We start from the raw sequence: 22,219 nt of genomic DNA, 5'->3' as shown, positions 1-22,219 counted from the left end.
GTATATATAGAGGGCAAGCAAGGGAGTTGTCAGAGCAATGGCAAGAATACAAGAAACAGCAAAGATGCACCTACTTAAAATGTCATTCACATAAATCTTTCCAGGATTCTTGTATTGGAATATAATCTTTTATTTTACCACTCAACGATTAAGCCATTCAACTACACAACACAGATAAAACAGAAGTTATAACATATAAACCAGTACCTGCCCACACTTATAGCAGTGAGGGGAATAAAAATCAAGGTTGCACTGTAATTCCATTTGATTCTAAAAATCAAGTCTATTTGACATTGGTTTGAAGCAACAGAACCTTTATAGCAGATTCCCCTTTTTAAAGAAAAACCCAAGGAGAGATGATCAAGCACAAATGATCACTTCATGCATTTTATTGATAGTCTATATTTTAAATCTGCAGTATGACATCTTACATAGGGAAAAAAGCTTCTTCCTAAAAGATAACTATTAATAATCAAACCAGCTTTAATATGATTGACCTTTCAAGGTCTTGTTTTGCATTAAACAAGTTAACTTTTAGCAGGTGTAAAGCACTGTACAAAAGAAAACTGTGTACATTCTCAAAATTTAATACAGGGCTTCCCAACCAGGAGTCTGCTGGATAGATATTGGAGAAGGGTGTTATGTTCAGGTTTAAATTGAAAGAAAATGAGAAACCAGATAAAGCAAACCAACCAAATTAACTTCACTTTGTGCTCCTCTCTGCTTTTTTGAGTCTCTCCCGAAGGTCAGGAAGCCCTGGTGTAACAATCACTTTAGTCTTTACAGAACATACATCTATGTGCTTTGTGTCCAAAGACATAAAGGCAGCCTTTGTTACTGTTCCCCCTCCAAATCCCTTCAGGTTCTTATAAGCTTCAGAAAGCTTTCCAAGATTGCTGCCCTGTTCTTTGTATGAATCCAAGTAAACAACTATACCAAAGCAGCTCTTCCTGGGAGAAGATAAAACAGGCACAGATACATCAATAGGCCAACTGCGTACCTACTCAACTTGATACCTGATCACATGGCCCTACATCCTTAAAAGCAGCACCAGGGACAAATGGAGCTATCAAGAGGTAAAATCCAAACACTGGACAGTTAAAACACATACAAACCAGTTAAAAGAACATTAGTAATGGGGCACTAAATAGAGTTAAGGCTGGACAGCTGGTTCAACCATACCTTGGTATTGAAATAATTCTGCATGATGAAGAACTTATAGAGGAACCTTGAAATCAAGAGGCACCATGGTATGACAGGGTTCACTTTCACTGCATGTCTTTAAGATATCTACTACTCAGCCCAACTGACCATAAAGCAGCTTGTGGAACTTTAATAAACAAATCCTAATAAAAATAAATATCTCACTAATTTTTAGAGTGTTGGAGGGTATGCCTAGTTCCTTCAGATTTGATCAAGACATGAGAATTATAAAACCAATACAAACTGTTCTGTGATTATCACTTGACAGTTCTAACACTGTTAAACAGCTCAATTCCATGCTGTAGCCTTTAAGATACAAACTGGGGTTACTTAAATGAGATCACTCACTTGTTAGAGGAGTAATCAGATAAATTTTAGAACTGTTCCAGTTAAGGAAAATAATTCTTAATTTCATAATCCTAACAATTTTTGCGGGGCAGGTACTTAACTCACAGCTGTTTTAGTTGATTAAAAAATCTGATTTAAAAATAAGTGAGGCTGGGCGCAGTGGCTCATGCCTATAATCCCAGCACTTTGGGAGAATGAGGCAGGTGAATTGCCTGAGCCCAGGAGTTCAAGAACAGCCTGGACAAGATGGCGAGACCCCATCTCCACAAAAAATTAGCCAGGTGATGTGGTGCATGCCTGTAGTCCCAGGTACTTGGAAGGCTGAGGTGGGAGAATCACCTGAGCCCAGGAAGTCAAGGCTGTAGTGAGCCGTGACCATACCACTAAACTCCAGGCTGGGTGACAGAGCAAGACCCTGTCTCAAAAAGTAAAAAATAAAATAAAATAAAAATAAATAAGTGACATACTAGTTCCTCTGATCTTTTACTTTTTTCCAAATGAAGTATGCTGTCAATTTACATTTTTCATGTTTTTTCAAAAGCACACAATTTACTAGTTAACTCAATGAATTACAATACTGTTATTGAATATAAACATACTGAAGGATTAAAGGAAAAAAAACACACCTGACACTTTAACATGTGCCTTAACAATCTTGCATACTAAGGTACAGAATACTTCAGAAAGTAACAATCAGCATAGTCTTATAAGACTAGGAGAATAAAAGTGCCCTGCAAACATGGCTTCTATGTACTTAATATGGTAAAACATGTGACAGGGAAGCCCGTAAGGTAAAACTTAAAAAAAAAAAAAATCAAATAAGGCAGATTATAAATTTTTTTGTTCGCAAAAGAACAAAGGAGAAAAGGGGAAGAATAAAAACATTCTCCATCTTTAAAAGAAAAAATATTAACAACCACAAGGTGCCACTATATTTTAGCAAGCTGTAAAAATGGCCTTTTAAGAGGAATTTTGCAATCTTTACCTCCCTATCATATGGGTATTTTGGGAAATGACTGAAAGTCATGGCTGATGCTTGACCCATTTCATGTCACGGACGCTCGGGAAGCAGGTAGTTAAATACAAAGCATATTATGTGACAACCCTCCATAAATACAATTTGAGACACTGACACTAGGAGAGGATACTTGGCACAGAAAAGACATGTTATTCCAGGGAAGGGGGACACATTACTTGAGGCAACACTTACAGCCAACCAGTTTCCTATCTTAAGGTTTGGATGAATTCCAATAATCATTTTAAAAAACTGTGTGTGTGTACACACACATATTTTATTTCCTGGTGCTGAAGGTTTTCTTATGAACTGTATAATTACCTACATTCCAACACTAATGTGAACACTTTTCTCAATCCCCACCTCCATTAACACCATTGAGGTATAACTTACATGTTCTTTTTAGAGCAAATATTCCAAATTAACAAGGTGGCTCATCTTCTATAGTGTTGATACAAAGTCTGCAAACTTTTAATTTACCTTGCTCAACTGTTTCTAATAGTACTAATAAACCTCAACTTTGGCCGCGCATGGTGGCTTATGCCTGTAATCCCAGCATTTTGGGAGACTGAGGCAGGCAGATCACTTCAGGTCAGGAGTTCAAGACCAGCCTGGCCAACATGGTGAAATCCCCATCTCTACTAAAAATACAAAAACTAGCCAGGTGTGGTGGCACGCACCTGTAATCCCAGCTACTCGGGAGGCTGCGGCAGGAGAATTGCTTGAACCCAGGAGGTGGAGGTTGCAGTGAGCCGAGATCGCTCCATTGCACTTTATCCTGGGTGACCAAGTGAGACTCTGTCTCAAAAAACAAAACAAAACAAAAAAACCTCAACTTTGTCAGCTGCTCAGTTAAAACACTTCAAACATTTCAGACTAGTAAGTGAATTTTTAAAAACATCTGAAATATTCAAGAAAATCTGGGTTTTGGTACTTTTCCCTATGCTTTGAACAATGTGAACTCCCAACATTGTTTATCCTTGTTCCTCTAACTGCATGAAGTTCAAACTAGGTCTTAAAGACATTTCTGTACTTAAGAAAAAGTGCAAAGATAGAAAATGAAATGTAAGGTGTTTTGCAAGAAATGTTCCCTCGAGAATGGTGACTGGATGTTGGTGGGGGGAAAACGATTTTTGTTCTCCACCGTAATCTGACACCTACGAATGACCTTGTCTTCAATGTCCACAACACCAGTAAGCATGTAATAATCATGGACATCTCAAGATTAAAAAATTAAGTAGCAAATTCCACTAAAATACTTGTATTCATTCTATACAATCGAATGGAAATCCGTGAGTGCTATTGAAAAAGGTGTTCACATGCACATGTCCAATGTGTGCATTCCACTGAAGGCTACAAGCTTAAAATTCTATTTCCAGTGTTTATGAATAGCTTCAATATCTACATTCATAGCCAGCATTCTGCTTGAGTTACCTCTTACTTTAATACTTCACAAATGAGTCGTACATCTTGGAGGTTAGGAAGGTACCTGTTGTCAATAACTTTCTCTTATGCTTAGAATGTGCTGCAATTGTTTTTAAACTATTTAAAATGAACACCCCTATAATAATGAAACACTTTATGCCAAGAAGAAAACTGATTTGTTTTTAGCCAATCAAGACTACCCTGCAGATCTGAAAACTGTAGATTATATCCTTAGGAAAGGAGAAAAGGAGGCTCACAAATATAAAGGAATCCTGACTTTTACACGGACAAATTTTTAAAAAGATAAAATGTATTACATAAGCGCCATAAACAGTGAAATCTGCTTATAAAAAAAATAAGTGAAGCTTTGTTTGGACATTATTTCCTTGCAAGAGCAGTACATATCCTTAGTAAACAACTACCATATTTACAAGTTAATTTCCTTGATACTTAGGTAGGATTGAAAGCCAGAAGAAATCATGAAAGAGTGAGCTTTGAAATAATCTTTACAGCTAAGTTGATAATAGTGAAGGTAGCCAGACAATTCCTAAAGCAGACTTGTTTATTTTGTAGAGTATCTGACTATGTCTGGGTAGCTAGCTTGCTTTGATAAAGGCCAAGGACAAGTTCAATCCCTATTTTGGCCTGTTAAAGCTTTTCCCAGAAGAATAAATACCTGCTCCATAGTCATTCTAATCCTAACCCCAGCTAGCCTCAAAAAAGAAACTAGGCAAGAGGACTGGGGTTATCATGAAGTTACTCTTACTACTAAGAAACCAACATAAAGTGCATGTCCATAGATAGTGAGTCAGCAGTCTCATTTTCATATATGGGCAGCACAATTAAAACTTGAATTTCAAATAACCCAACATGACTCACTTTCAACAAAGGATAAAAATCCCTTAATCTTCAACTGGTCTTTAAATTCGAGATGTTAGGTCTGTGTTAGAGATAGTAATGAAATATTATCAAGTGTGCAATGGTACCTTAAATGACAAATCTCAAAAATAACACAAATTCGAGACTTTCCTATTAACACACACGTGTACCAACTGCATTTCATATGCTACAAGTGGTTTTATAGTCTCTTTCCTCCATCTTTTCATTTTTGAGGAGCAGACTTGTAAAAACATCAATTTAACTTGTGTGAGGTGGTAGTGGTTTGTTTTTCTTAAACCAAAACTCTGCCAAATTTGCTGATCTTCTGCTTCATCTACTCAGGTAGAATACCAGGTCAAGCTGCTGCTGCGGCTGCTCTCACCATATGAAACCAGCTTGTGTCTGCATTATTACTGTCTTCAGGAAAACTTTTAAATATGAAACCAGCTTGTGTCTGCATTATTACTGTCTTCAGGAAAACTTTTAAATCCTCCAGAGCCGTTTTCTTTATTCCTCCCATCTTTCACTTCCTGCCTAAATCCAAGTTAAATTATACGATTTCCACTGGTCTTCAACACAGTTTGATTCTGCACTGTCCTTTCCTTTGCATGTCACAGTAGCTGTTCACATACATTAAATATTATAGATATGTTCTGCTCTTGACATCTACACACTTACAAAAGCAGCTTTGTACTTTGTTTGGTGTGTTTGTTACTATGTTGGCTCACAAAAAGCAGTTTTCTCAGTTCTAAGCATGGTACTTTACAATTTTTAATGCATTCATACAACAGTGCATTGGAAAAGTACTGAGCCTCTACAAAATAGCTTTACATTTTTAAACAAATGAATGTGATTTTTTTTTTCACTTACACAAGCATAGGCTTTTTAATATTTCCACAAGATAAATATCTCAATTAAACTATAAGCTCACTCTACAGTGTGCCACAGTGATGGGCTTAGGAGACAGTTGTACACTTAGAAGATCCTAACCTTAGTGTTATTTACACTGACATGTCCAGTATCACCAAGTCTGAAAGGTGAACAAACAATATTCAGAATGTGGCTGAATTTGTGTCAACTAATAACTGGGAATGGTATAGCTTTAATCACTTATGAAACACATACTGTAACTTAGTCTAAACTAGTAATTTCCTTCGCTCCTCTCTCTTATGGCGTGGGAAAATTTAAAGATCAACATGAAACAGGAGCCATTGCTAAGGCAGATCTTTTAAGATAACAAAGGAAAAATTGACGAGTGTATATGATAAATTATCAGTAACAGTGGTGCTACCAATTTAACTGGTACAGAAATCAGATTTTTAGGTCCTAAAACGTGGCTTTTAAAATACTTCCTTTTATTCTGGAACAAAAAGTGGAGAAAGGACAATGATTCCTTCAGAAAGCAATGACTCAATTCAGGTTGTTACTTTACATTTAAGTACCACTCAAAAAGTGGACATAAAAGCAAGTGATTCCTGTTTGCCCATCACTATATCAGCTACATAGCTGAGAGTTCAGATCTTAATTACACAACACTTTCTCTGTTCCCAGAAGCTAAGACTGCTCTGCGACAAATAGGACAGGTAGAATTCTCAGATAACCAGCGATCGATGCAGTGGACATGGTACTCATGGGAACAAGGTAGTTTACGAAGTTTGTTGCCTTCTGTATATTCTGTAATGCAAACACTACAGGTTTTTAATGCATCATTTTCACCAAAACTTCTCATTGCCAAGTTGTCAATCTGTTCTTTGGTGAGTCCTCTAGGCTGGTCATCATCATCCTCATTTAAGAGGAAAAACTGAGCCAGGCTAAGGAAGGGCAAAGAGCCACTTTCATCAAATGTGACTGGGGCCCTATGTCGACCCTCTCGCCTGGCCCCTGATGAGCCTGATGATGAGCTTCCTTCATTACTGCCTTCAAATAAATCTGAGCTAGCTTCTGAACTTTCACCACCGGAACTGGAACTAGGACTGGAACTGGAACTCGAACTGGAACTCGAACTGGAACTCGAACTGGAGCTCGAACTGGAACCAGAACTACTACCACCACCAGAACCCCCTCTTCCACTCCGTGACTCTGCCCTTTCCATATTTCGATTGGGGACTGAGCCAGTAGGCTCTGAGTCGCTATCACTATACATAAAATAGCTTAACTCACCAAAACCTGTCATTATCTGCCTTAACATGGTCTGAATTGCAACAGATGTAGTCTCACTTAAACCAGTATTTAAGATTCTACGAATGGGAATTCTGATGGTACTGACATAGGTTCTCACACCTGCCCGCTCAGAACGTGAAAACGTACGCCTAAAACCTCCTCGTTCACTTTCATAGGTGACAGTGTTGTTTGGCGTCTGAGACCTAGACCGAGTTCTGCTGGCTATGCTATCTCTCTGCCGATATTCTCCAGGACGAACTCTTCTTACTTGAAGATCAAGGACTATGGTTGGAGGTCTCTGTCCTGATCCTGTAGATTCACCATTGGCAGCTGTGTCCGAAGAACCTGCTCCTTGAGAGGCATTTCTTGTTCCAGAAGCTGCAAAAAGACCTCTACTTAGCAACTCAGGCCCAGATATTTGCTGTCTCAATGTCACATGGTGCCGGGTTCTAGAACTTCCCTCCGTCTCATTTACCAAAGGATGTTCAAAAGTCTGAGATGAGATACTATGATGAGATCTTCGTGGAATTTCACTCATTGGATGCAGAGGTGACCTACTTCTCTCAGCTCTTGCTCTGGTTCTCCGATGGTCTGGGCTCCTGCTTCTTGCCCTCCTCTGACCTCTGGTAGGTGGGACCTCCGTTAATACTTCAGTTGAATTTCGTTCTGATCTAGATGGCCTTGCAGATGTTGATTCAGATCGTGGGTTTTCCACTTGCCTTTGGCTGCTGTTTTCCACATTTTCTCCACTAGAACGTCTTGCAGATGGCTCATTTTCATTCTCTGAATTTTGGCTCCCATTATTACGGTTAACATTTATCTCTAAACTGAATCTGAAATCACCACTGTTTGGATTAGTCCGGCTCACCGCTCTCCAAGATTGGTTTCCTCTTTGTCCACTTCTTGTTGTATTTCCAGTTTGTCTGACAGAGTTTAGCCAGTCTATTATAGAGTCACCATTAGACACATCATCTGAAGAGTCTCCTCCTGTTCAAAACAAAGGAGGGGGAGAGGGAGAAAAAGGAACTACTAAAATGAGGACAATAATATAATAAGTGCTCTAAAACTCTGCATTAAAGAACTTAAAAATTCGGAACACATTTCATAATTACAGATTTTTACAAACTACACTGCATAAACTTATAAGGCAAGAAAATTCTAATTCCATTTGAAAAGAGCAATCTATATTAGAGAAATTTAGAGAATTATTTGATTTTTAAAGGGAATCTGGAGGAAGTCTATTTCCAGTAATTTATCATATAAAGGCCAAGCATACCACTGTGGGATGGCCAGAGGACATTTTTTCAGTCCTCTGCCAAAACACTAATGTAATCAGACTAGGTAAGGAGACAGTGTTTAACGAATAGTCACATTTAGTTCAAGCTACATTTCTGTCAAATTTTTATTAGTCTACATACTGTGCCTTTGATAACATTTGAGGTTGTTTTAAAATACAGGACTACTTATTGTAGCCATAAGAAAAATACAAACAAGATTTATAGGTTTAAAAGCGTTTGCATATTTCTTAAAGTTACCAAGGTTTTCAATTGACATGAAATAAAGATCAAATCAAATAAGTAGTCTGAACCTTGCATAGCACATACACTGGCATGCTCAAGAACCAAATTATTATCGTAGCCTCTCAGGTTACACAGTCAAAATCCCTACTCGACACTGGGAGTGAAACACCAGACCTGAGGTTAGAGCAGGATTTCTCAACAGTGGTACTACTGACATTTTAAGCCAGTTACTTCTGTGTCATGGGGGCTGTGTTGTGCATTATGGCATGTCAGGATGTTTGGCAGCATTCCTGCCCTCTACACAAATGTCTCCAGACGTTGCTAATGTCCCACATGGGGCAAAATTATATCTCATTAGGAGCCACTGGGTTTAGACATTTCTTTTTGCTGGTGAAGAAGTCGCATGTTTATAAAGAAGGAATTAAGTAGGAATAAATTTCAATGGAGGTGAAAAACAAACAAAATCACATTTAAATAGGCCATTTCTCACTGTGTTCCAATTAACATAAACATCCCAAAGGTGAGGTAGAAAAAAAATGCTGACATTCTCACTAAGTATAAGAAAATGTCAGTTTTCTTTTTATGAGCAGTTACTTAGCACCAAATTAATTTGTGCCAAATTTGGATAATCTTTGGCTGACATTTACTATTACAAAGCTCCTATCATTCTATCATCTATCCACCTCCCCACCAAAACCAAAATATACCTCTATTTTCATCTGAGTTTTGCGGTGGTGGGCCTTCTTTAATTTGCTGTAGTCTTCTCAGCAACTCTTCCTCAGTACTTTCACCTGAAATTTAACACCACAGGGCAAAGATGACATTAGGGGTATGACAATCAAATACTTTATCAGTGACTCATAGTAATCTCACACAAGATGATTAGAAAAAAATCATATTTTTAAAAGTTAAGAGAAAACGTAAAAAAAAAAAAGAGAGAGAGAAAAAAGAAAACCAGTGGTTCCCAATTCTCTGAGAGAAAAACCAAGGAGTAGGTAGGACCCGGGAAAAATTCACTTCTTTGGAAACATATTACAAGCAATTTACAAAGTTCTTTTGCATATAAGATCTAACTTTTAAAAACTGCGACTCTAGGCCAGGCATGGTGGCTCACGCCTGTACTCCCAGCACTTTGGAGGTCGAGGCAAGTGGATCACCAGAGGTCAGGAGTTCATGACCAGCCTGGTCAACATGGCAAAACCCCATCTCTACTAAAAATACGAAAATTAGGCAGGCGTGGTGATGGGCGCCTGTAATCCCAGCTACTTAGGAGACTGAGGAGGAGGGTCACTTGAACCCAGGAGGCAGAGGTTGCAGTGAGCCGGGACTGCACCACTGCACTCCAGCCTGGGCGACGGAGCAAGACTCTGCTTAAAAAAAAAAAAAAAAAAAAAAGGCAAAGGCAATTCTAAGCTGGGCGCACAGTGGTACTGCATCTGTAGTGCCAGCTTGTTGGGTTGGGAGACTCAGGCAGAAGAATCCCTTGAGTCCAGCCAGGGCAACATAATGAGACCCTGTCTCAAAAGTAAATAAATAAGTAATTTTAAGAATTGAAGCTTTGAGAGGAAGATATTGTTATCTGCATTTTAAAATGAAGAAACAGACTGAATGACAGACTGGCTTGCCAGAAGCCACACCAAACAGCAGGGCCAGAACTCCAACTAAGGCATTCTGATTCAAGCCTGGTACTGTTGGCTCAAAACACACTCCCTCTCTTAAAAGTCATGCAAAAACCTTACCTTTTAAAATCTAAGCAATTACTCAAAGGTAAGTAGAATTAAACAGAAATGAGGAGGAAGACAGATACTGAGTTTTAACTAGGATCAAATGGGACTTCGTGGGGTAAAAGATAATCAAGCACAAACTTCTAATTGCTATGTTACCCAGGGATAGATCTAGAGTATTACAACTGGGACAAGAATGGGCGCGGTGGCTCAAGCCTGTAATCCCAGCACTTTGGGAGGCCGAGACGGCGGATCACGAGGTCAGGAGATCGAGACCATCCTGGCTAACAGGGTGAAACCCCGTCTCTACTAAAAAATACAAAAAACTAGCTGGGCGAGGTGGCGGGTGCCTGTAGTCCCAGCTACTCGGGAGGCTGAGGCAGGAGATGGCGGGAACCCGGGAGGCGGAGCTTGCAGTGAGCTGAGATCCGGCCACTGCACTCCAGCCTGGGTGACAGAGCGAGACTCCGTCTCAAAAAAAAAAAAAAAAAAAAAAAAAAAAACAACTGGGACATATTCAGAAAATCAGAGATTTAACAAAATAGAATAAGTCTTTCCTAAAAACTAAGTTCCCTTTAGCTATTCCACACTCGGATTTTTATCTAGTAAGTTAGATAAAGCTAACTAAGAACACTAAAAAATTCATATTATAATTCATAAGTTAAAAATCTCTCTGATATAGTGTAATTCCAAACATGAGTAAATACAATCAGGTAATAAATACAGCAATAAATGTCATTCCATATCCCTTATATTAAATAATATTTCATAATGGCTAAAGAAATGGATTTTTAAAACAGGTTCAGGTATTTTTTTTCAAACCAGCAATTTACATTTATAAATCCTTAAATATATGTAAGCATACCTGGGGTGCCTAGCAAATTGTTATCTCTCATAAGCCTATAATCTTCTTCACTCAGGTTATTTACAAATTGATAGAAAGCTTCTTCCCGATCCAATCGGTCCATCTGACTTCTGCGCTGTGCTGCAGACTGATCACCACTTCTTTGTCGTTAGAATCTGAGTTTTCCATATTGATGAACAAGTGGGAAATACCTGAAAAGAGAAAGGAGACTAATCTTGAAAATAAAAGTCACTATGTATTCTATACAACAGTTTCAATTATGTAAAAATCCAGAATGTAGGTCTAGACGTGGATTTTCAGACCTCAAATGAAATTTCCTAACAAAAACTCCTGAAAAGCACTGTTATATTAAGAGTAGGTCAACGGTTGGCAAACTACAGCCCTTGAGCCAGACAGGGTTGGCGAACTAAAGCCCTTGGGCCAAATCCAGACATACTGTGGTTTTTTTTTTTTTTTTTTGAGATGGAGCCTTGCTCTCTCAACAGGCTAGAGTGCAGTGCTGTGATCTCAGCTTATTGCAACCTCTACCTCCCAGGTTCAAGTGATTCTCTGCCTCAGCCTCCCAAAGTAGCTGGGACGACAGGCACCTGCCACCACGCCCAGCTAATTTTTGTATTTTTAGTAGAGACAGGGTTTCGCCATGTTGGCCAGTCTGGTCTCAACCTCCTGACCTCAAGTGACCCGCCCTCCTCGGCCTCCCAAAGTGCTGGGATTACAGGTATGAGCCACCGCACCCAGCCTCATGCTGCATATTTTTATTCTCCTTGCAATCGAAGAATGGTTTTTAGATACTAACTTGTGACATATGAAATTCACATTTTAGTGTTCATAAAGTTTTACTGGAACACAGCCATACACATTCATTTACACGTTATCTATGTCTGCTTCTGTGCTATAATGGCAGAGTTAAGCAGTTTTGAGACTGTATGTGGCACTTCCATTGCTTTGGACTGCTGCTCTGTGCACTCCAAGTTGCAGTGATGTAGTTATAACGACAGCATTTCAAGTGCCTTCATACTGTGGCATTAAAAAAAACTGAGTACACACTCATCATCTCAAACAAAGAGAAAAGTGGACTCTGAATGTCATGCTTAAAGGTGCAGCAGAGGATGGATTTTTCAAAAATCATATTAGATGGCAAAGAATGCACGATTATGTAAAAAAGACTATATACTAAATACAATATATACTGACACTATTAAACATTAGTGACAATATTCCCAATTCACAGGAAAGCTACGGTTTAAAAAGTCAGAAAATTTAAAGTGAAATCTCATCACAAAATATTTCACAAAAATAAAAATGAGGCTTCAGTCAAAGTAAATTTCCAAGTGGCTAATTTATTGGCTAAGCAAGGAAAGCTGTTTATTGATGGCGAGTTAGTGAAATTATGTTTGAGTGCAGAAGCTAAAGAACTGTGTCCAGAGAAAATAAATGTAATATTGGACTTTTGTTGAGTATAGTGGTCCAAAAAGTTGGGAATATTGAAAGCAACGTCACTAATCAACTGAAAAATAAGGTAAATGATGGAGTGGTTCTCTCTTTGGCTCTTGATTTGCTGACAAAATGTAACTGATACTACTTAAAAGTTATTGTTTATTCAAAGAGCCAAGTGTTGATTATTCAAGGAGTTTGAACTGCAGAAGTAGCCTCTATGTGTAGTCTACATGAAATAATCATAGGTGAGAATATTTTCAAAGCTGAGAAAACTCTAATTCAGCACAACCTGAAGCAGAATCTCATAATAAGATATGTTACTACTGGAATGGTAAAAATACATATGGAATGGAAAAAGATCTAGTTGGACAAATTTACCAAGTTTATGAAAATGTAAGGTATGTAACGTTTATGGTTATTTATTTTATTACTCATCAGCAGGTGATATGAAGAAAATATTTCAATCTATCATATTACTGAACCAGTAGCACTAATGATGAACTTCTCTCTTATGAACTCTGGTTTAAGCTCAAGTTCCATGAATTTTTGTCAGAAATCTTGTCTTGCTCTACCACACAGCATTTTGACGGGCTAATACTGGTAAAGTTTTATTGTGATTTGTTGTGCTCAAGGCAAAGATGGAATTTTTTTCTGCATGAGAACTGCTCTCAGTTACTATTATCAAAAAATAAATAGCTTGGAAAATTAGTGTTTCCTGCAGACTTGATAATGTTTCTTAATGAACCCATCCTAAAACAACAAAGCAAAAAACACTTATATATGAAACTTACACTGTGGTAAAGCCATTTCAACAATAATATTCGTATCACATGTAATGTCAAGCTGTTTTATATACTTCATGTGCTGACAAAGTAATGAGAGCTCCATTCCCAGGCAAATTTGTAACACATACATTTTCTGAGCTCAAACTACAATTCCAGAAGTGTTTTGCAGACCCCAATGTAAGCACAAAATAAATTTCCTTATTTCAAAATCCATTTAACTGTGCAACTGAGGAGCTTCCATCTAACTCTCAACTGGAAGTGATATCTCCACAGTGGTAATATGCCAAAAGGTAAATATTAAATCATCTGGCTAGGTGTGGTGGCTCACACCTATAATCTCAGCACTTTGGGAGGCCGAGGTAGGAGGATCACTTGAGCCTAGCAGTTCAAGACCAGCTTGGGCAATATAGTGAGACCCCATCTTCATAAAAAATTAAAGGATAAAAAATTGCCGGGCGTGGTGGCTCACACCTGTAATCCCAGCACTTTGGGAGGCCGAGGTAGGCGGATCATGAGGTCAGGAGATGGATACCATCCTGGCTAATACGGTGAAACCCCACCTCTACTGAAAATACAAAAAATTAGCTGGGTGTGGTGGCAGGCGCCTGTAGTCCCAGCTACTCGGGAGGCTGAGGCAGGAGAATGGCGTGAACTCGGGAGGCGAAGCTTGCAGTGAGCAGAGATCGCGCCATTGCACTCCAGCCTGGGTGACAGAGCAAGACTCCATCTGAAAAAAAAACCAAAAACAACAACAAAAAAAACCCATAAAAAATCTAACAAAATTCTGTAGATACCTTCTAAAAGATGCATATACTTCACTAAAATCATACACTTGTGGATTGCTTAAGATAGTAATACCTGGCCGGGCACGGTGGCTCAAGCCTGTAATCCCAGCACTTTGGGAGGCCGAGACGGGCGGATCACGAGGTCAGGAGATCGAGACCATCCTGGCTAACACGGTGAAACCCCGTCTCTACTAAAAAAATACAAAAAACTAGCCGGGCGAGGTGGCGGGCGCCTGTGGTCCCAGCTACTCGGGAGGCTGAGGCAGGAGAATGGCGTGAACCCGGGAGGCGGAGCTTGCAGTGAGCTGAGATCTGGCCACTGCACTCCAGCCTGGGCGACAGAGCAAGACTCCGTCTCAAAAAAAAAAAACAAAACAAAACAACAACAACAACAACAAAAACCCAAAAAGATAGTAATACCTATGTGTATGAAAAGATACTCTCAAATATTAAATATTTAAGTTAGCCATAAATGAACATTTGCAAATGACTAATAAGGAAGACTAGCTATGAATCCCAATTAAGCAAAATGTTACCCTCAAAAGAGTGTCATTCTTCTCATTAGTAAACCTATCTCACAAAACACTGTACTCAATTATTGTTATTACATTTTGAATTTTACCAGGAAAAACTGAGAATTTTGTTTCTCTCTTTTTTTGTGTAAGTAACAATATGCTCAATTTTGCTTTTTGATCTGCAAAGCCTAAAATATTATACTATCTGGCCTTTTACAAAAAAAAGTATGCCAACTCCTGTTCTAAGTAATACATAAACTTAGCCAAAAATTCTTATTTGTCATTCACTATTTGTACGAGTTTAAGGAAACCAGAACATTGGCAGACATTCCACACATACTCATCAATTAACTGCACACAAAAAAACAACGGTAGTCAACAATCTAAAATACAGGGAGACTACAAACAAAAATGTTCATCCTGATTCTTTCCCTTACAACCCCAGATTCCCCTTACGTTCCCCACAAACACAAGTAAATTCCATGAACATATGGGCTACTGACTGAATGTTCCCCTCAAATTCACATGTTGAAATCCTAAACCCCAACATGTGAATGTCCCCCTCAAATTCACATGTTGAAATCCTAAACCCCAAGATAAATATATTAGGAGGTAGGGCCTTTGGTCATAAGGACTGGGCCCTCATGAATGAGATTAACGCCTTTATAAAACAGTCCCCAGAGAGTTCCTTTGTCCTTTTGCCATGTGAGGTTAAAGTGAGAAGACAGCTGTCTATGAGGAATTGGGCTCTAAACAGATACCAAACCTGCTGGCACCCTGATCTTGGATTTTCCAGTCTCCAGAACTGTGAAAGATATGCTTTTGTTGTTTATAAGCCACCCAGTTTATGATATTCTATTACAGCAGCCTGAACAGACTAGGACAATATGAAAATCTGACTTATGGAAAAAGGGTAGTCTATATTGGTACTATGACTTAACCCCACATACACCCACACACAACCCCTGAAGTGCCAGAATGTTCACAAATCAATTCTAAAGAGAAAAGTAAGTCAAGTCTTACTCCAGATATAAAAACACAAAGAAGCCTGTCTTGTCAAACCCTGCCTGCTTGCTAAGCCTAAATAGATTTTAGTCTAGACATGGGCATACCTAGATCTCCACTGTTTTCCTTAGATCATTATTCTTAGAACTATCCTTATCATTGTTTAATTAAGATAAGCATGTCAAGAACCGCGGTGGTGGTGGGGGGGACGAGATCATAATATTTTTGGAGTTGCTTAATCTCATAATTGAGATTGCTTAATTGTAGTAAGATTATACTATATATATTTCTGACAAATGCTTACTTTATAATACTTGAAACTTTGACGCTTAAATAAAACCCGCACAAAAAACAGGCAGTAAAAAATACAAAACAAAACAAAAAAAAACATGAAAAGGAAGCCAAGTTTTCCCACATGAATCTCAAGTAATACAACTTGGTATTGGAAATGGTAAAGGCAGCTGATTTTTAAAAATATAGAAGAGCACAAAGGAAAAAAAAAGCCATAATTTCTCAAATTTGCTAAGAACATTTAACCAATGTTCTTAATAAAGCAGTTAGTAGTTCGAACGCTAATGCATGAAAGTTAAGACAAAATTCACTTGTGTAGGATACGTAAATAGTTCTGAAAATAGCTGCAGGGTTAAAAGGCTTGAAAAATATAAATCTTCCAAAGAAGGCAAAGATATCTGGTTAAGTTCTGACATGTGAAGGACATGAATCAAAGAAAAGAGAAAACTCACATGCCAAGGACAGTTACAGCAGTGGCACAAAGTCTTAATAATAGTATCAGGGGGCTGGGTGCAGTGGCTCACACCTGTAATCCCAGCACTCTGGGAGGCCGAGGCAGGTGGATCACCTAAGGTCAGGAGTTTGAGACCAGCCTGGTCAACATGGTGAAACCCTGTCTCTACTAGAAAAAAAATAAAAATTAAAAATAAAAAGAGCTTGGTGTGGTGGCCCATGCGTGTAATCCCAGCTACTTGGGAGGCTGAGGCAGGAGAATCACTTGAACCTGGGAGATGGGGGTTGCAGTGAGCCGAGATCGTGCCACTAAACTCCAGCCTGGGCGACAAGAACGAAACTCCGTCTCAAAGGAAAAAAAAAAGTTATCAGGGAGGTAAAAGCCCAGAAGGAACAGAAACTTGCAAAAATACGCGAAAGATTTAAAACACTGAATGTGAAGCAAGAAAGGGGTCTTGTACTGAGTATGGAGGGGGATGTATCAGATACATTAACAGAAGACGGAAGAGTCACTCAACTTCCATTTTGTTTCTATTTTATTCAACAATGAGAATCATCTAACTGGAAAGAGTGGAAAAATAACTTTTCAAAGAAAATCAAAAGCAAACAATGCATAATTTCTAATGACAATCTTTTTGAGATGTCATAGAGAACAGGAGAGATGCTAAATGATCCAATCTTCAAAAAAAGTGAGATCTATAAACTACAGAGCAGTAAAATCTAACAATACATCTAGGGGAAAATTCTGCAAATACATTATCAGATAAACTGCAAACATGTAGAAGACAGTATGTTCACTAGAAGTGGAGTGCACTGCTGGTAAACTTAAAAAAATACAAAAAAAACCCAAAAAGATTAACCTTATTTGCATTACATAGGGATGGTTCTAAATCTTGGCTCGCACATTAGAATTACTTAGGGAGCTTTCTCTGGGGTTGGTCAGACATGGATATTTTTTAAATTCCACAGGTAATTCTATTTTGAAAGTCAGGGATGAGAATCTCTTTGATAGGTACATCAGGATAACATTGCTGACTTACTGACTTGATTTCTGCACAGGATCTGAGGTTTTTCTTCCTATTATGAAGAAATATAGATCAGTGTAATAGGAATTATCTGGAAATCTTGTTAAAACACAGATTCTGATTCAGTAGATTGGGGTAGGGCCTGAGATTCTGCATTTTTATTAAGCCTCCAGGTGATGTTGATGCTGAACCTAGAATCATACACTCTGAGTAGTAAGGAACTTGATGACAATACAATTAAACGGATTCACAGTTGTTGAATACCACCCTCGAAGATTATGAAGCAATGTTAACTTGCAAACAGCCCTGTAAACTTTAGCGTTTTTAAATGAACCAGTTGGATGAATCTGCCCAAGACATGGTAAACAGATCCATAAACAACTCGAAACTGTGAGTTAGCACAGAAGATATATATGATAAAAAATATGCTGAATTATCAGTGGATTCCTAGGATGGGCTGAAATAAAAACAATGGTAAATATCCTACCTCAGACACTTTATGAAGGGCCCCATAGTAAAAGTATACAGTCCGGGAAGAACCTGTCTTGGCAGTTCACATGAAAGATACTTCAAGTTTTTGGTTAACACAAGCTCAATAAAAAGCCTGTCTGACCTGGCTACAAAACCTATGAGAATCACAAGTTGATTTCATAGACCATGGTGTTCAAATAAAAGCAGGTAACAGCCCCACTGAAACTTGCTGTTCAGAGTACATGTAGAAGGCCGGACATGGTGGCTCACGCCTGTAATCCCAGCACTTTGGGAGGCAGAGTTGGGCGGATCATTTGAGGTCAGGAGTTTGAGACTAGCCTGACCAACACGGCAAAACTCCGTCTCTACTAAAAAAAATACCAAAAAAATTAGCTGGGCATGGTGATGCATGCCTGTAGTCCCAGCTACTCGGCAGGTTGAGGCAGGAGAATCGCTTGAACCTGGGAGGCAGAGGTTGCTGTGGGCCAAGATCGCATCACTGTACTCCAGCCTGGGCAACACAGCGAGATCCTGTCTCAAAAACAAAAGCAGACTGCATGTAGAGTAAGTGAAACACTAGTGAGAAGCCTGGGAGCATCACAAAAGAAATGGATGAATTACCTGGAGGTACTTAGCCTGCAGAAAGACTAAAAATGGACACAATTACCATCTTCAAATATTTAGAGAGGAATAACATGAAAGAGAGCGCAACCACAGGGTTAAATTAGAGTCAATAGTTAGACATGTGGAAGCAAATAATTCTTCCTTTCAGTAAAACAATCTAACAAAATTGTCAAAAAAAGAGAGATGTTACCAGTCTCTTGAAGCAAGCAAACCATCTGTCTCCAGAGATAATCAAGCAGAAGCTGGATATTAAAAAAAGGATTCGTTATTAGGTGAGAGCCAGAAGAGACTGATTCCAAAAGACCATTTGGACTAAAATGCTATTCAGGGTAATGAAGTCTCTTGGTCTTCTATTCTGGGCTTAGGGTCACAGTAAGCTACATACTCCAGTGACACAAAATTACAACATTTTCTTGGCAACACCAATCCACTTAGGTTGCCTCTACCTCATACTCCCCTTCCCCAACATACCTTGTGCTTTACTACTGTCACAATGTACTGCTATTCCCCTCAGCCCCCTCTTAGCCTCTCCCTATTTCACCCACCCTTCAAGATCCAATGAGATATTCCCTCCTAAAGAGCTATTACTATCTCAGCTAGCAATTTTATCATCCATCTCTGCATATAGCACTTGTCTATGCTACTAGAGTGGCACTTCCTGCCTTCCATAATGTTTTATATTTTTGAAGTGTATGTGTCTTCTCTTCCCAAGTAATTTCTTTTAGGGAATGAACCAGAATTACAGTCCCTTAAAAACTGCCAAATGCCACTAGCACAGTGCCTTGCATATTGTGGATATTTAAATGACTGAAAGTAATCCAATGTGAACACTGAGTTCATTTCCCTTAGTAATCTGTCTGAAACAGCACGGTCCAAAAGAGATACAATTTGAACCATATATGTAATTTTTAAAAATGTCAAGCAGCTGCTTTAAGAGTAAAAACATGTGAAATTAATCTTAGTAACGTATCTTATTGACTCAACATAACCAAAAAAAATCATTTCAGCTGACTGCAGTGGCTCACGCCTGTAATCCCACCACTTTGGGAGGCCGAGGCAGGCTGATCACAAGGTCAGGAGTTCTGAGACCAGCCTGGCCAATATAGTGAAACCCCGTCTCTACTAAAAATACAAAAATTAGCCGGACCTGGTAGCAGGCGCCTATAGTCCCAGCTACTCCTACTCTAGAGGCTAAGGCAGGAGAATTGCTTGAACCCAAGAGGTGGAGGTTGCAGTAAGCAGAGATCAAGCCACTGTACTCCAGCCTGGGCGACAGAGTAAGACTCTGTCTCAAAAAAAAAAAAAAAAAAAAAAAAAAAAAAAAATCATTTCAACATATCAACATAAAAAAATTATTAAATGTTTTACATTAAAAAATACTGTTTTTGAACCTGTGTGTGTTTTACACTTAGAGCCTATCACAAGTTGGATGCTAATTTTCAAAAGATAAAAGGAATGTAGTTCTAAAGTTGTGTTCGTGGAAAAAACATTTTACGCTACTTCAGTTTTTTAAACTTAAAATAAAAAAAAAAACCTTAAAATTTCAGTTTCACTAGTCTTATTTCAAGTGTCTAACAGTCACACAGTGGTTAGTGGCTACCATATTGGGCAGCATAACTTTAAAGTATTTCTTTGTAAGACAAAGAAATCCCAAATAGGGAGAGTTTTAAATGTGACCAATATATTGTTCATGCTCTACAAACCCACTATTTGCATCCCCTTTATGTTTTCCAAAAATAAAACAATAAGGTTCAATACCTTACAATGTTCAATACTCATGGGACAGATAAGTCTTTCCTATGCTCATGAATCTTCAAGACTCATTCTTGACCTTTTAGAATTTCTACTATTTCCTACATGGAAACTAGAGACAAAACATTATACCTCCATTCAAAATTTTCCTGACACTGTGATTTCAGAGATTTCTGAATCCTAAACAGCTCCTGCTTGATGAGCTTGAATTTCATTCCATGAAAGAGAGATTTCTAAATTTTAATTCAAAATTTAAATGAGACACACTCATAAAGCAACATGTGAACAAATCCAAATCACTACCTTTTCAATAATAATAATATGCTGCTGTCTCCTTTCCCCATACCCTTCCATATATATGCCAGAGGCAATCAGGAAAATATTTTCCCCATGATACTCCTGCAACACACTTATTTCAAAGACTCCATCCTTCTGCATTAACTTAGCATTTCCCATGGACTGGAATCGGGGGTCAAGACATTTCAGCACTGGCAAGGCACTCCTTCCCTTAAAAGGGAATTTAAAGAGTAAGCTATGGCTACAATACCTGCAGAGGTCCCCTGGACTAGAGGTATTACATTTGCAAAGAAAATGGAAATCAAGAATTCAGGCAATGCTCTCAAATGCCTTGTAAACTAATTTTACTCTCACACACCCAATGAGCCCGGTCTTATTTTAAGCAGTCCTTCACTAAGTGGCATAAAAAAAAAGAAATGGAATAAATCTAAAAACCACAAATTCTGCCCCAGGTAGATGTAATCTGCCACTATTGTTTACTAAGTGCAAATAAACATTTTAAAGTTTAGGCATGCCAAAAATATCAGGAAACCATAGTCCAAATGATCAAATACAGCTCTATCTCCATTTTGGGTGTGAAAATATTACTGAAGAATAACATATTAACAAAACAGGTCTCCAGATTCTACTTTACAGTGAGTAACACTGTGGTACATTTCTAGTTTAAGTAGTAAGAGGAAAAAAAGAATCCTTATACACCCCTGGGATCTTTCAACATCACTGTAAAAGAGAAGGTCATAAATCTATTTCTTTAGTCAGAAATTTTGACTTCAGCATATGATTAGCATCAGCTGTTTTTCTACGAAGATTACCAGTGAAACATACAGTAATTTAGACAATGAAATATAATTGTTTTGAAGTCACTTAGGTCTCTCTCTGGCTATAAGCAATACTCATCACCCTGTATTTACATAGCCCATACACCTGTATTTCATTTAATCTTCACAATAATCTCATGAAGTAGGAATCACCACCTCTACAGGTGAGAAACAGAAGCACAGAGAAAGAAAGTGATTTACCAAAAACCATGTGGCTAGTAAATGGAAAGGGCCAGTAATTAAATCCAGGTCTCTGCATTCCAAATCCACTCAACTTTTCACTTAAGATAACCGCCCTCCAACATATCCCAAGACTCTATACTTTTAAAACACATTCCTTCCTTCAATCCCAATAGGGATGACTAAACTATTCTATGAGCTTTTTATAGCATGTTCACTCCCTGTATGAAAAATTCCAAAATGACAAAACACCTTTTATAAGCAGCACAAACCTAGATGGACTTATTTTTAAATAAGTCAACTTTTAGTAATTTTTAAAAATACAGTTGCTCCTTAGATAAACAGCATATTTTATTAAGCTTATTTCTTTTACAGTACTGTGTGCCAATATATCCAAATCCATTCCTGGAAACAAGAAACCAATTAGAAATTCTGCCCAATCGTTTCAAAGAGCTACTCATCTGGTCAATGAATGGGACTGTATCAGGTAAATTTAATTCTGGGGAGGAAAGGCCAGCAAGAACACCAAGCCTGAGATTTATTTAAAACAGATTTTATTCACCTTGAGAATTTAAAGTATTGTTAATCTCAACTTCTTCTAGTCATTATTATTATACATTAATATAAATTATGCAAATGACT

General features: G+C 38.3%; 1 protein-coding gene across 1 annotated transcript; it reads right to left on the bottom strand.

Annotated features, from left to right (window-relative positions):
* Positions 1 to 5,619: 5,619 nt before the first annotated feature.
* Positions 5,620 to 11,307, bottom strand: RLIM (ring finger protein, LIM domain interacting). The gene is given in 4 exon segments (XM_033202083.1): positions 5,620 to 8,017; positions 9,258 to 9,341; positions 11,140 to 11,280; positions 11,283 to 11,307. Coding segments are annotated over 4 exon segments (1,872 nt in total). The 3' UTR covers positions 5,620 to 6,395.
* Between the last annotated feature and the right edge of the window lie 10,912 nt (positions 11,308 to 22,219).

Source organism: Trachypithecus francoisi, unplaced genomic scaffold (genome assembly GCF_009764315.1).
Source record: "Trachypithecus francoisi isolate TF-2019V2 unplaced genomic scaffold, Tfra_2.0 Lachesis_group6, whole genome shotgun sequence".
Taxonomy (NCBI): Eukaryota; Metazoa; Chordata; class Mammalia; order Primates; family Cercopithecidae; genus Trachypithecus; species Trachypithecus francoisi.
The sequence above is the reverse complement of the archived record's forward strand: the minus strand, read 5'-3'. Positions and strand labels throughout refer to the sequence as shown.